We start from the raw sequence: 13,122 nt of genomic DNA, 5'->3' as shown, positions 1-13,122 counted from the left end.
CGTGTTCATTATACAGATAATCGTGTGAAGCGTGTTTTCATTGTTGAATGAGGTAGTATTTCGAGTATTGTGAATTCATTACTCAGTATTAAGTGATGCAAGGTAAAGCGCATGCGGAAAAGAACTTTTCCACAGTTCTGATGCAATAAGACATTTAAAGAGGCAAACCAGAATCCCATAACTTATATTCGCACAATATTCAACCCGTACGCATACAACAATTATCCTTATAGGGATTTCTGTTGATTTCAGATATCTCGAAATCTCAGTTTGAAATGATCAACTCATATGCTAGGCCGTTGATAATTCGTGCAATGAACACAGCACTCAAGCTATTTCAGAAGACTGATATCAATGAATAACAGATTGTGAAACAATGCAATGAGAAACAACAGTTTATTTGTGGACTCACGCGTCATGAGCGTCGTCGTGTCCTCATTCTTCACAGCGACATTCACAGCTGCCACATAAATCGAATAAACACAAAGAGCTCAATCACGTATCGACCAACGGAATACACACGATTGACATATTCATTCTGACAAATTTATATGAATCGTGTCCATGTTCCCGAATATCCACTTTCAGCATGCAGACATTAGGCCGAGACATCCTTACAAACAACGACACACAAACATACATGCCCCGAATAACACGATTACATAAAGCATAATGGATTATTTACGAGAAATTTATTCCAGGTTTTCCTTGCACGTTTATTCACATTCCTCTATGAAATTTTATCCAATGAATAAAAATATTAAACACATGAGAATTACTGGTTTTGCAACACGTAGAGAAGTGGACGCCACAATCACGTGAATCATTATCACTAGAGTACAGACAGAATCAGATACACGACTAGACATTGAGTGTATCATACACTAATACACTCTAATCACAGCATGAAAATTTTGTCGATTATTCATTCGCATCTCGTGAATCTCTAAAAATCACATGTGAACAGTTGACACATCACTCTTTCTAAAACTCCATATAGTTACCAGTGTTACATGAAAAGTAGTGGTGAGTATTGAGTGCGTTGCTTACTGTTGAGATGTGCAAAGCACATTCTCACTTGTGGCAATATCAATAAAGAGACCTAACTGCAGTGATGTTGATGGAAGTGTGTCAAAAGAATATTGAACGACTGTTGCTGAAGTGTGAATGGAGTTGAGTCAGTAAAATATCTGTGTAGACGTTGATGTCAAAAATGTTATTCTAGGAAAATGGATTGGTTTGTTGAACTGAGAGCGATGACATATTTTGAGATAGTTTTCAGTTGCCATTGTGGTTGCCCGATACCAAGATTCGGAACTGACACATGGCACAACGGATCACCATCTTCAATACTAAAGACATTCATCATGTTACAAAAACCACTACTCACCTGAATCGACTTCAATTTTCTCAGTGATCCGAGACGGTACTGGTGACGCTGTATAACGAAAAAAAATGAAAGAAAATGTGGTGAGGAAGGACGTGAGTGTGTGCTGCGAATATGCTTGTTTCGTGAATGTGTTCTTCGCTGCACTCGTCATGCGTACAAAATTAGTGGTGAGGTAATTTGCGTCGGTACAACTCAGTCAATCAGTTCGGTATTTCACATCTCTCCTCAACATATGCTCATTGATAACAGGCATGAGGAACATGAGTGTTCGAATGTGTTAACCGTGTTCATTATACAGATAATCGTGTGAAGCGTGTTTTCATTGTTGAATGAGGTAGTATTTCGAGTATTGTGAATTCATTACTCAGTATTAAGTGATGCAAGGTAAAGCGCATGCGGAAAAGAACTTTTCCAACAGTTCTGATGCAATAAGACATTTAAAGAGGCAAACCAGAATCCCATAACTTATATTCGCACAATATTCAACCCGTACGCATACAACAATTATCCTTATAGGGATTTCTGTTGATTTCAGATATCTCGAAATCTCAGTTTGAAATGATCAACTCATATGCTAGGCCGTTGATAATTCGTGCAATGAACACAGCACTCAAGCTATTTCAGAAGACTGATATCAATGAATAACAGATTGTGAAACAATGCAATGAGAAACAACAGTTTATTTGTGGACTCACGTGTCATGAGCGTCGTCGTGTCCTCATTCTTCACAGCGACATTCACAGCTGCCACATAAATCGAATAAACACAAAGAGCTCAATCACGTATCGACCAACGGAATACACACGATTGACATATTCATTCTGACAAATTTATATGAATCGTGTCCATGTTCCCGAATATCCACTTTCAGCATGCAGACATTAGGCCGAGACATCCTTACAAACAACGACACACAAACATACATGCCCCGAATAACACGATTACATAAAGCATAATGGATTATTTACGAGAAATTTATTCCAGGTTTTCCTTGCACGTTTATTCACATTCCTCTATGAAATTTTATCCAATGAATAAAAATATTAAACACATGAGAATTACTGGTTTTGCAACACGTAGAGAAGTGGACGCCACAATCACGTGAATCATTATCACTAGAGTACAGACAGAATCAGATACACGACTAGACATTGAGTGTATCATACACTAATACACTCTAATCACAGCATGAAAATTTTGTCGATTATTCATTCGCATCTCGTGAATCTCTAAAAATCACATGTGAACAGTTGACACATCACTCTTTCTAAAACTCCATATAGTTACCAGTGTTACATGAAAAGTAGTGGTGAGTATTGAGTGCGTTGCTTACTGTTGAGATGTGCAAAGCACATTCTCACTTGTGGCAATATCAATAAAGAGACCTAACTGCAGTGATGTTGATGGAAGTGTGTCAAAAGAATATTGAACGACTGTTGCTGAAGTGTGAATGGAGTTGAGTCAGTAAAATATCTGTGTAGACGTTGATGTCAAAAATGTTATTCTAGGAAAATGGATTGGTTTGTTGAACTGAGAGCGATGACATATTTTGAGATAGTTTTCAGTTGCCATTGTGGTTGCCCGATACCAAGATTCGGAACTGACACATGGCACAACGGATCACCATCTTCAATACTAAAGACATTCATCATGTTACAAAAACCACTACTCACCTGAATCGACTTCAATTTTCTCAGTGATCCGAGACGGTACTGGTGACGCTGTATAACGAAAAAAAATGAAAGAAAATGTGGTGAGGAAGGACGTGAGTGTGTGCTGCGAATATGCTTGTTTCGTGAATGTGTTCTTCGCTGCACTCGTCATGCGTACAAAATTAGTGGTGAGGTAATTTGCGTCGGTACAACTCAGTCAATCAGTTCGGTATTTCACATCTCTCCTCAACGTATGCTCATTGATAACAGGCATGAGGAACATGAGTGTTCGAATGTGTTAACCGTGTTCATTATACAGATAATCGTGTGAAGCGTGTTTTCATTGTTGAATGAGGTAGTATTTCGAGTATTGTGAATTCATTACTCAGTATTAAGTGATGCAAGGTAAAGCGCATGCGGAAAAGAACTTTTCCAACAGTTCTGATGCAATAAGACATTTAAAGAGGCAAACCAGAATCCCATAACTTATATTCGCACAATATTCAACCCGTACGCATACAACAATTATCCTTATAGGGATTTCTGTTGATTTCAGATATCTCGAAATCTCAGTTTGAAATGATCAACTCATATGCTAGGCCGTTGATAATTCGTGCAATGAACACAGCACTCAAGCTATTTCAGAAGACTGATATCAATGAATAACAGATTGTGAAACAATGCAATGAGAAACAACAGTTTATTTGTGGACTCACGTGTCATGAGCGTCGTCGTGTCCTCATTCTTCACAGTGACATTTACAGCTGCTACATAAATCGAATAAACACAGAGAGCTCAATCACGTATCGACCAACGGAATACACACGATTGACATATTCATTCTGACAAATTTATATGAATCGTGTCCATGTTCCCGAATATCCACTTTCAGCATGCAGACATTAGGCCGAGACATCCTTACAAACAACGACACACAAACATACATGCCCCGAATAACACGATTACATAAAGTATAATGGATTATTTACGAGAAATTTATTCCAGGTTTTCCTTGCACGTTTATTCACATTCCTCTATGAAATTTTATCCAATGAATAAAAATATTAAACACATGAGAATTACTGGTTTTGCAACACGTAGAGAAGTGGACGCCACAATCACGTGAATCATTATCACTAGAGTACAGACAGAATCAGATACACGACTAGACATTGAGTGTATCATACACTAATACACTCTAATCACAGCATGAAAATTTTGTCGATTATTCATTCGCATCTCGTGAATCTCTAAAAATCACATGTGAACAGTTGACACATCACTCTTTCTAAAACTCCATATAGTTACCAGTGTTACATGAAAAGTAGTGGTGAGTATTGAGTGCGTTGCTTACTGTTGAGATGTGCAAAGCACATTCTCACTTGTGGCAATATCAATAAAGAGACCTAACTGCAGTGATGTTGATGGAAGTGTGTCAAAAGAATATTGAACGACTGTTGCTGAAGTGTGAATGGAGTTGAGTCAGTAAAATATCTGTGTAGACGTTGATGTCAAAAATGTTATTCTAGGAAAATGGATTGGTTTGTTGAACTGAGAGCGATGACATATTTTGAGATAGTTTTCAGTTGCCATTGTGGTTGCCCGATACCAAGATTCGGAACTGACACATGGCACAACGGATCACCATCTTCAATACTAAAGACATTCATCATGTTACAAAAACCACTACTCACCTGAATCGACTTCAATTTTCTCAGTGATCCGAGACGGTACTGGTGACGCTGTATAACGAAAAAAAATGAAAGAAAATGTGGTGAGGAAGGACGTGAGTGTGTGCTGCGAATATGCTTGTTTCGTGAATGTGTTCTTCGCTGCACTCGTCATGCGTACAAAATTAGTGGTGAGGTAATTTGCGTCGGTACAACTCAGTCAATCAGTTCGGTATTTCACATCTCTCCTCAACGTATGCTCACTGATAACAGGCATGAGGAACATGAGTGTTCGAATGTGTTAACCGTGTTCATTATACAGATAATCGTGTGAAGCGTGTTTTCATTGTTGAATGAGGTAGTATTTCGAGTATTGTGAATTCATTACTCAGTATTAAGTGATGCAAGGTAAAGCGCATGCGGAAAAGAACTTTTCCAACAGTTCTGATGCAATAAGACATTTAAAGAGGCAAACCAGAATCCCATAACTTATATTCGCACAATATTCAACCCGTACGCATACAACAATTATCCTTATAGGGATTTCTGTTGATTTCAGATATCTCGAAATCTCAGTTTGAAATGATCAACTCATATGCTAGGCCGTTGATAATTCGTGCAATGAACACAGCACTCAAGCTATTTCAGAAGACTGATATCAATGAATAACAGATTGTGAAACAATGCAATGAGAAACAACAGTTTATTTGTGGACTCACGTGTCATGAGCGTCGTCGTGTCCTCATTCTTCACAGCGACATTCACAGCTGCCACATAAATCGAATAAACACAAAGAGCTCAATCACGTATCGACCAACGGAATACACACGATTGACATATTCATTCTGACAAATTTATATGAATCGTGTCCATGTTCCCGAATATCCACTTTCAGCATGCAGACATTAGGCCGAGACATCCTTACAAACAACGACACACAAACATACATGCCCCGAATAACACGATTACATAAAGCATAATGGATTATTTACGAGAAATTTATTCCAGGTTTTCCTTGCACGTTTATTCACATTCCTCTATGAAATTTTATCCAATGAATAAAAATATTAAACACATGAGAATTACTGGTTTTGCAACACGTAGAGAAGTGGACGCCACAATCACGTGAATCATTATCACTAGAGTACAGACAGAATCAGATACACGACTAGACATTGAGTGTATCATACACTAATACACTCTAATCACAGCATGAAAATTTTGTCGATTATTCATTCGCATCTCGTGAATCTCTAAAAATCACATGTGAACAGTTGACACATCACTCTTTCTAAAACTCCATATAGTTACCAGTGTTACATGAAAAGTAGTGGTGAGTATTGAGTGCGTTGCTTACTGTTGAGATGTGCAAAGCACATTCTCACTTGTGGCAATATCAATAAAGAGACCTAACTGCAGTGATGTTGATGGAAGTGTGTCAAAAGAATATTGAACGACTGTTGCTGAAGTGTGAATGGAGTTGAGTCAGTAAAATATCTGTGTAGACGTTGATGTCAAAAATGTTATTCTAGGAAAATGGATTGGTTTGTTGAACTGAGAGCGATGACATATTTTGAGATAGTTTTCAGTTGCCATTGTGGTTGCCCGATACCAAGATTCGGAACTGACACATGGCACAACGGATCACCATCTTCAATACTAAAGACATTCATCATGTTACAAAAACCACTACTCACCTGAATCGACTTCAATTTTCTCAGTGATCCGAGACGGTACTGGTGACGCTGTATAACGAAAAAAAATAAAAGAAAATGTGGTGAGGAAGGACGTGAGTGTGTGCTGCGAATATGCTTGTTTCGTGAATGTGTTCTTCGCTGCACTCGTCATGCGTACAAAATTAGTGGTGAGGTAATTTGCGTCGGTACAACTCAGTCAATCAGTTCGGTATTTCACATCTCTCCTCAACGTATGCTCATTGATAGCAGGCATGGGGCTGAACGTAATTTGTTCTCTTCAGCCGTGTGATTTTTCTCCCATTTCTTTTGATATATCTTTTGACCTTTGCAGAAAGTATTGTTACAATATTTCCCACAGTCTGATTTTGTTGGTTATAATTATTTCATTTTTTTCTGATTTTTTTGAGAAATATTTTTTTCTTCAATGTAATAAACTCTTTGTTTTGCATAAAAAATTTGCACAAATTTCATCAGTCGCTTTGCATGAATTTTAATTTTCTTGTTATCGAACTTTTGTCTGGCATGTTTTTTATGCTATCTACTGGAGCCTTCATTATTTTGTGATCGCTTATGGAAGAGCTTTAGTTGAATGCTGATGCTTATGTAAGTAAATGAAGGGGCTCTTCATCATTCAGTTGTAGTCTGTGAACTGAGAAATCACGTTCATGCACCATGTAATTTCGTGAATAGCCGTGTTCCGTATCTCGGTATGATTGACAGATACAAATTTGTTCATGATGAGTCATGGGAGAATATTTTAAGGCAGTTGATTCACTATTACTCAGTCAAGTTTACAATTTAGTCAACATTATTCAAACAATTTTTGTAAACTATATTATTTTGACGTGTACTTCAATCGACTTTTAACTTATTCATCTCACCTGATGTTCGGATTATTTTTTGTTCTTTCTTCACATTCCTCGCAGTATATATATCTGAGAAACAATAAATTAGGTTTGAGTTTTGGTTTCTCGATGAAGTGACTTCATTTTTCAGATGGATATAATGAGTATTTAGTTCACACAGATACTATGATCTATTACATACTCAATATTTTGAGATAAGTAGAGATGCAATGTAACCTTTCCTCTCATATAAGTAAAGAAACGCTTCATGAACTTACATTTGGCTGTTATTTACTACAAAAGAATGAAAACAATATCGTGATTTGGTGTGTATGATGTTAATCATTCGGTTGAACAATAGCACATTATTCGAAATGAGACGTCAGTGGTTCAGTTAGAGCACATTTCACTAAATCTCTGTACAACATCATATATTATCTGGTTTCATGATTAACCTACATCACAAAGAAGACTCATTGAATTCCAGAACACAATTTCAATACAGTTTCACCCCACGTGTAAGTCTGAATGAATTTGCTGTCTCGTAATCATCGAACTTCAAAGTAGGTGACAATTTAACAAAATATTTTTTATTTTTGAAAATTTATTGAGTAAACTCACATTCATGGCATTTTCATTCCAAAACCGGTAGAGAAAAGAAAAGTTTGAAAATAAAGAGTTTGTTTATTTGTTGAGAATGCAATGTCGAATAAACACACATGTGCTCAACAGAGCTCAATAAAAAGGCTTATTCATGGGAATGGTCTCAATCTATTTCTTTGGCTTGTTTCATATGATCACACAAGATGCAAATTATCACTAATGCGCCTTGGTTGACTACACATATGTCTTGTATTGGGATGACCACAGTGAGTACGACATTTCTGTGGACTGGTTTTAATTAAATTTGTAAACGTCTGCAATTATTCGCAACAGTCAAGATTGTGCAAACGATTTCATCGATTTTGATAATCATCAAATGACTCTAAATGTGTACTCGAAAAACTCAATTTATTGAGATAAGACACATTCATATGGAAAGAGGTTCAAAACTCATCACAATGCGACATCAGAAGCATGAACTCAATTCCAAGTAAGAGTTGACTTGACGAATTCGACAAACTATCATAATCGAAGTGTTTCATCACATAAGAAAACTGTAAATCTAAAGCAACATTGAGGTCAATCAGACTAGCTCTTCTATTCTAGATATATATTATTTCTATGTCAACTGTTGTGACCACATTACGCCGACCATTGAACTGTGACCATACGTGATTATGCAAGTAACTGCCAGTAAATGACTGCGATATCTGTTTATTGGCAGGCATTGTTAGCAGACGTTCAAAAAACATTCTTTGAACCTTACTACGGAATCAGATTTGGACGTACACGAATATCTTGAAAGATATTACTTTTCAAATTGTCGACTGAAAGACATGTGCACATCTTGCTACTTCCACAAACGTGCCTGCTAAAGAAACCTTTCAATGCATAAGAAACATGAAAAATGTTACCCATTGTCGGTAGAGAGAAGAGATTTTCATGTTCGTTGAACAGAATGAACACTTCTTCCATTCCTTCGCCTGGTTCGAAGTCGTTCGCATAATACTCAGCTTGATCGCTCGGGAAGATGAACATCCGTAGGTGTTGTCTTGAAAATCCTCTGAATATAATGGTCGAATCAGTTGATTCACAGGCTGATGTTTCTCTTTCCCAACTCACATGTGGATACAGATTCGGCATCAACTGTATTTCAACATTCTCGATTCTCGGAACTAGGAAAGAATGAAATGAACAATGTTATTACAAAATAAATGCATTGTGACATTGTCACAAGCGACAATAGCAGTTGCTGGATGGCAAACCTGACAAACTTTGTCGTACTGCGTCCTTGTTACAACGCACTAAAGAACAGGCATCTATCACTAGCAATGCATTCAAATGATACACTGAAAGTGTTATCTTAAAAAATTTAAATAAACAATTCGATACTTCTACGATTATGATAAAATTGGAAGAGAAAATATGATCGTTTGGTAACAGTTTGAAAACTGCTCACCTCTTTTGTATGTCATCTGGTATGTCCGAAAATTGGAAGGAAAAAAGGCGTTGGTGTAGCCCTCCGCACGATATTTTGTAACATCACATGGTTTACCAACAGCTTCCAATAAACCTATATTGCCTCCATAAACTTTCACCGTATTATCACCCCAAAAGTATACGTCATGAACCAAATAAACATAACCGAAACTTTTGTGCGTCATTTGTTTCCATTCGAAAGCCATAGCTGCTGTCTGTTCTTGAATCACGCGGAAAGTATTTGTATTTGGATCGTCTGTTTGAAAACAAAAACACTTCCTAATAAGTTTTAATAAGGTGTTATTATTCTTTTAGGTATAAATACTAGTCCAATGCGATGACATTCATGTCCATAACATTCAAAATCCTGCATTCGATAAACTAATGGTCAGGCTATATCGAAAATGATTTTATTTTTGTAATTATGTAGACGTAAAATAAGCCAGCGGGAGATTACTCTAGTTTTGTCTTGTCTTTTAAGTTCAATCCACAGGCGGGTCAGTGTAAACACTGTTCAGTTGTATCAGAAACGTGAATAATGGCCCACGTCATACATTTCACGTAACATCCTCAGTGTAGAATATCAATGCGGACAAACATAATCATCTTCAGTAACCTTCGTTCACTATTCATATCAGACTTGGTAAACATTGAAATTATTCTGTGGCTACTGAATACTAGTTCTAGTAGACAACAATATTTTTAAACACTCAGTTATTTAGTCCGATGATGTCAGGAACATTTTTACTTGTGATGAATTCTTCGTTGAACAAGAGAAATAGACTACTGTTTTTGCAGTCACTATCAATCGCAACAATTTCACTTGTTTTCTTTATTATGAAATTAGCAAAAATGAATAATTATTCGACAAGGGAACAAACGCTCAAGAAATATGCTAATTTAGAGAGAATTAAAGCAACAACTGATACTGATTACATAACGATTGAGTAATCATTCATGATAATAATAATGGCACTCACTTCTAACCATATTTGTTTCCAGATATGCGAGTTCATTCTGTCCGTTTACAGTGTGTATTGGTGTGAATACTAGTGATACTAACGAGAAAACAAGAGAAAAAAACAGAAGTACACGCGACAACTTTGTAAACTTGAGAAAATTAATTTCAACATCATTCAATACTTATCACATGAGCACCAGCAGTTTGTTTGCATTTGATTGCATGTTGCTACATCCAAATATATCAAAATGAAACGCTGAATCAAACTACAGTGACGTTTTACTGGTATTACAAATTAGCGATCACAGTTTTGTAACAAATGACATTATATCAGTTTTGATATCTTATCATTTGATAAATTGTGAGACTCGTCTTGAACATACGACAAAAAAATTTATGGTTGATTACATTCAGTCATCATCATGGTTTCCCTAAGGTGTTATTTAGCTTAAGTAAAGTAAACATAGAAATCTAAAGAGCTTAACTCACCGATCATCACTGCAAGGAAAATGGAGATGTATTCGTCTGACCGTATCATATTCACAGTCTTTTAAAAAGGTTGTCGACAGTATCATTATAAATATTTATATACATATATATGGAGAGAGAGAGAAAGCAAAAATATGAAATAAATAACTCCAAATACTAGACGACTGTTTTTCAATAAGGTCATTTCATTAAAGACCTTAAAGATTTTCTTTCTATTTAGTCCTCACAATCTGATCTGTCGTAAGATTGAGGTAACATTATCTTACGATATCATGAAATTAACGGAGTTTTACAACAAAACCAGTCACATGGTATGCCGTGCGACAATTATATTCTGAATTATTTAATTCTTGTTGAGTTATCGGATGATGATTTATGAAATTGTGATTTTGTTCATAAGTTAGCAGTGAACCTAGTATTTTCGTCTAGAACATATGAACACTTGTTAAATTATTCTTTTCTGTTTCCCTATTTTCTCTGTGAATAACGTTTTTTGCTTGAATTTCATCGAATGAGAACATGATTGTCCAGATGCATTGAGGGGAGATGAACCACAATTATTAGCTTCGATCGTTTCATTTACATTGTCTGATGAGCTAAATGACTCGATGAAGAGAAGCAAAAATACGGGAAGCACTTAACCTCAAAGGTTCATTCATGTACAGAAAATATAGGGGTTTTATGGTATTTTAGACGTCCTTGTGATTTACCGAAAATTCAAAAATGCTACTGAACATCGCTAATGAGAACTTCCACATGTGACTTTTCATTTTCGCGATATTTATAGCGAACTGTGAAATTAGGAAAACTCGTTGAAAAAGTCAGGAAACCGCATCAAGAGTCATCCACTAAATTGAAATTGTAGGGAGAAACTGAAAAGAAGGAGGCCAAAGAACTCATTACTGTGAGAATTGGAAGCACAAATTAAAAGAATGAATAGATACTAGTAGGATATAGGAAGGATAGTCTAGGACAAAGTTGAAAGGTAAATGCTTGTGAGCGACCTATGTTCTTACATGATAGTGCAGGCAGTTGTATGTATTAAAGTGAGTCGAGAACACAGCAAAACAAAAAACTGATGTTAACACTGGTTATTGAATCTTTGATGTGAGCCTGTTTAGACAACCTTTTTACGTCGCAGCCTTCGCAGTTGATGCAGGTTGTGTCTGATAATTTCCAGACGAGCTGGCTGCATCTGATGTCCGAATTTCAGAGATAAACAGGATGCAAATGAAAACCATAAAATGACACGAAAGTACTTCACAAAACACTGTATTACAAACGCGACAGCGGTTGGCTTGTTTGACCGGCAATTTTTGACATCACAACACCACCTCTATACCATCTGTGTAATCGAAAGCACGCCGAAGAGTTCTCAAAAAGCAGCGGTTGAGTAAAAGCGAGTTCGACCACATGCTAGACTAAGGACTCATCCGTCCATCATTTTTGAACGTGTTCGTTAAAATGACAGCAATGAATGACATCGAACTGGTGACTATGGATGACGAAATGCCTAGAACATTCTTGACTGCCACTAGTCACTCCTTGTTCGTTATTTAATAGTTATCTAGAATATAATTATGTTGTTCTCTAAAATCCACTTGGTGAAAGTGAATATTGAATTCACATAGCTGCTGACAACAGTCCTAAAACCGCTATCATCACATCTTTCAGCCTCTACGGATTATGTGCATGCCATTCGGCTTAAGAAATGTAACACAAATATTCTACAGATTCATCGATGACGTCTTTCCAGTTGTGCATCACATATGATTCATTTGACCGGCGAAACCCGTGGAAGTGCGAGAATCGTCCATTCGGACAATATTGCGAATATAGGTTTCTTCACAGTTCAAGTATTACAGTGAGCGCATCCGATTTGGCGAACGAAGAAGTATTTAAAGGAATAGGTCAAACGCACCTGACGACCTTTACATCCTCCTCAAGACAGGTGATAGAGACCTAGTTGATACACAGCACTATCGATAGAGCCTAAGAATTCGTCAAATTGTGCGTCGCAAACTTTGACTTCCTGAAAATATCTCAATAGACTGCAGACTGTTGTTCGATTCCGGACATTTCCTTTGTCTGAGTACACTATTGAAAATCATACGATCTCAAGGGACTGGCTGACAGATACACGTAAACGGGTCAGTAGAACGGTTTCATCGTCAGCCACAAGCCCTACTCGTATCTGCAAACGTTTCACAGTGATCTAACGGTATTCCACTAGTTTCTCTCTGTATTCGCAATGCAGTGAAAGCTGACAGTTGCCGCACTTCAGCTCGGCTCGTTTACAAGACGACAAGACGACATTTAGTAAATATTCCTCCAAA

At 36.9% G+C, this 13,122-nt stretch overlaps 1 protein-coding gene across 1 annotated transcript in view; it reads right to left on the bottom strand.

Moving 5' to 3' along the window:
* Positions 1-10,326, bottom strand: part of Smp_121200 (hypothetical protein) — a gene marked incomplete at both ends in the record, with an annotated part of 44,394 nt that extends 34,068 nt beyond the window's left edge. The window contains 2 exons of the mRNA XM_018798757.1: positions 6,640-6,768; positions 10,317-10,326. Of these exons, the coding sequence (XP_018653667.1) occupies positions 6,640-6,768; positions 10,317-10,326 (139 nt within the window). The remainder of the gene's footprint in view (positions 1-6,639; positions 6,769-10,316) is intronic.
* Positions 10,327-13,122: the final 2,796 nt, after the last annotated feature.

The sequence above is a fragment of the Schistosoma mansoni genome, chromosome 7 (genome assembly GCF_000237925.1).
Source record: "Schistosoma mansoni strain Puerto Rico chromosome 7, complete genome".
Classification (NCBI taxonomy): domain Eukaryota; kingdom Metazoa; phylum Platyhelminthes; class Trematoda; order Strigeidida; family Schistosomatidae; genus Schistosoma; species Schistosoma mansoni.
This window is presented reverse-complemented; position numbering and strand designations above follow the sequence as displayed.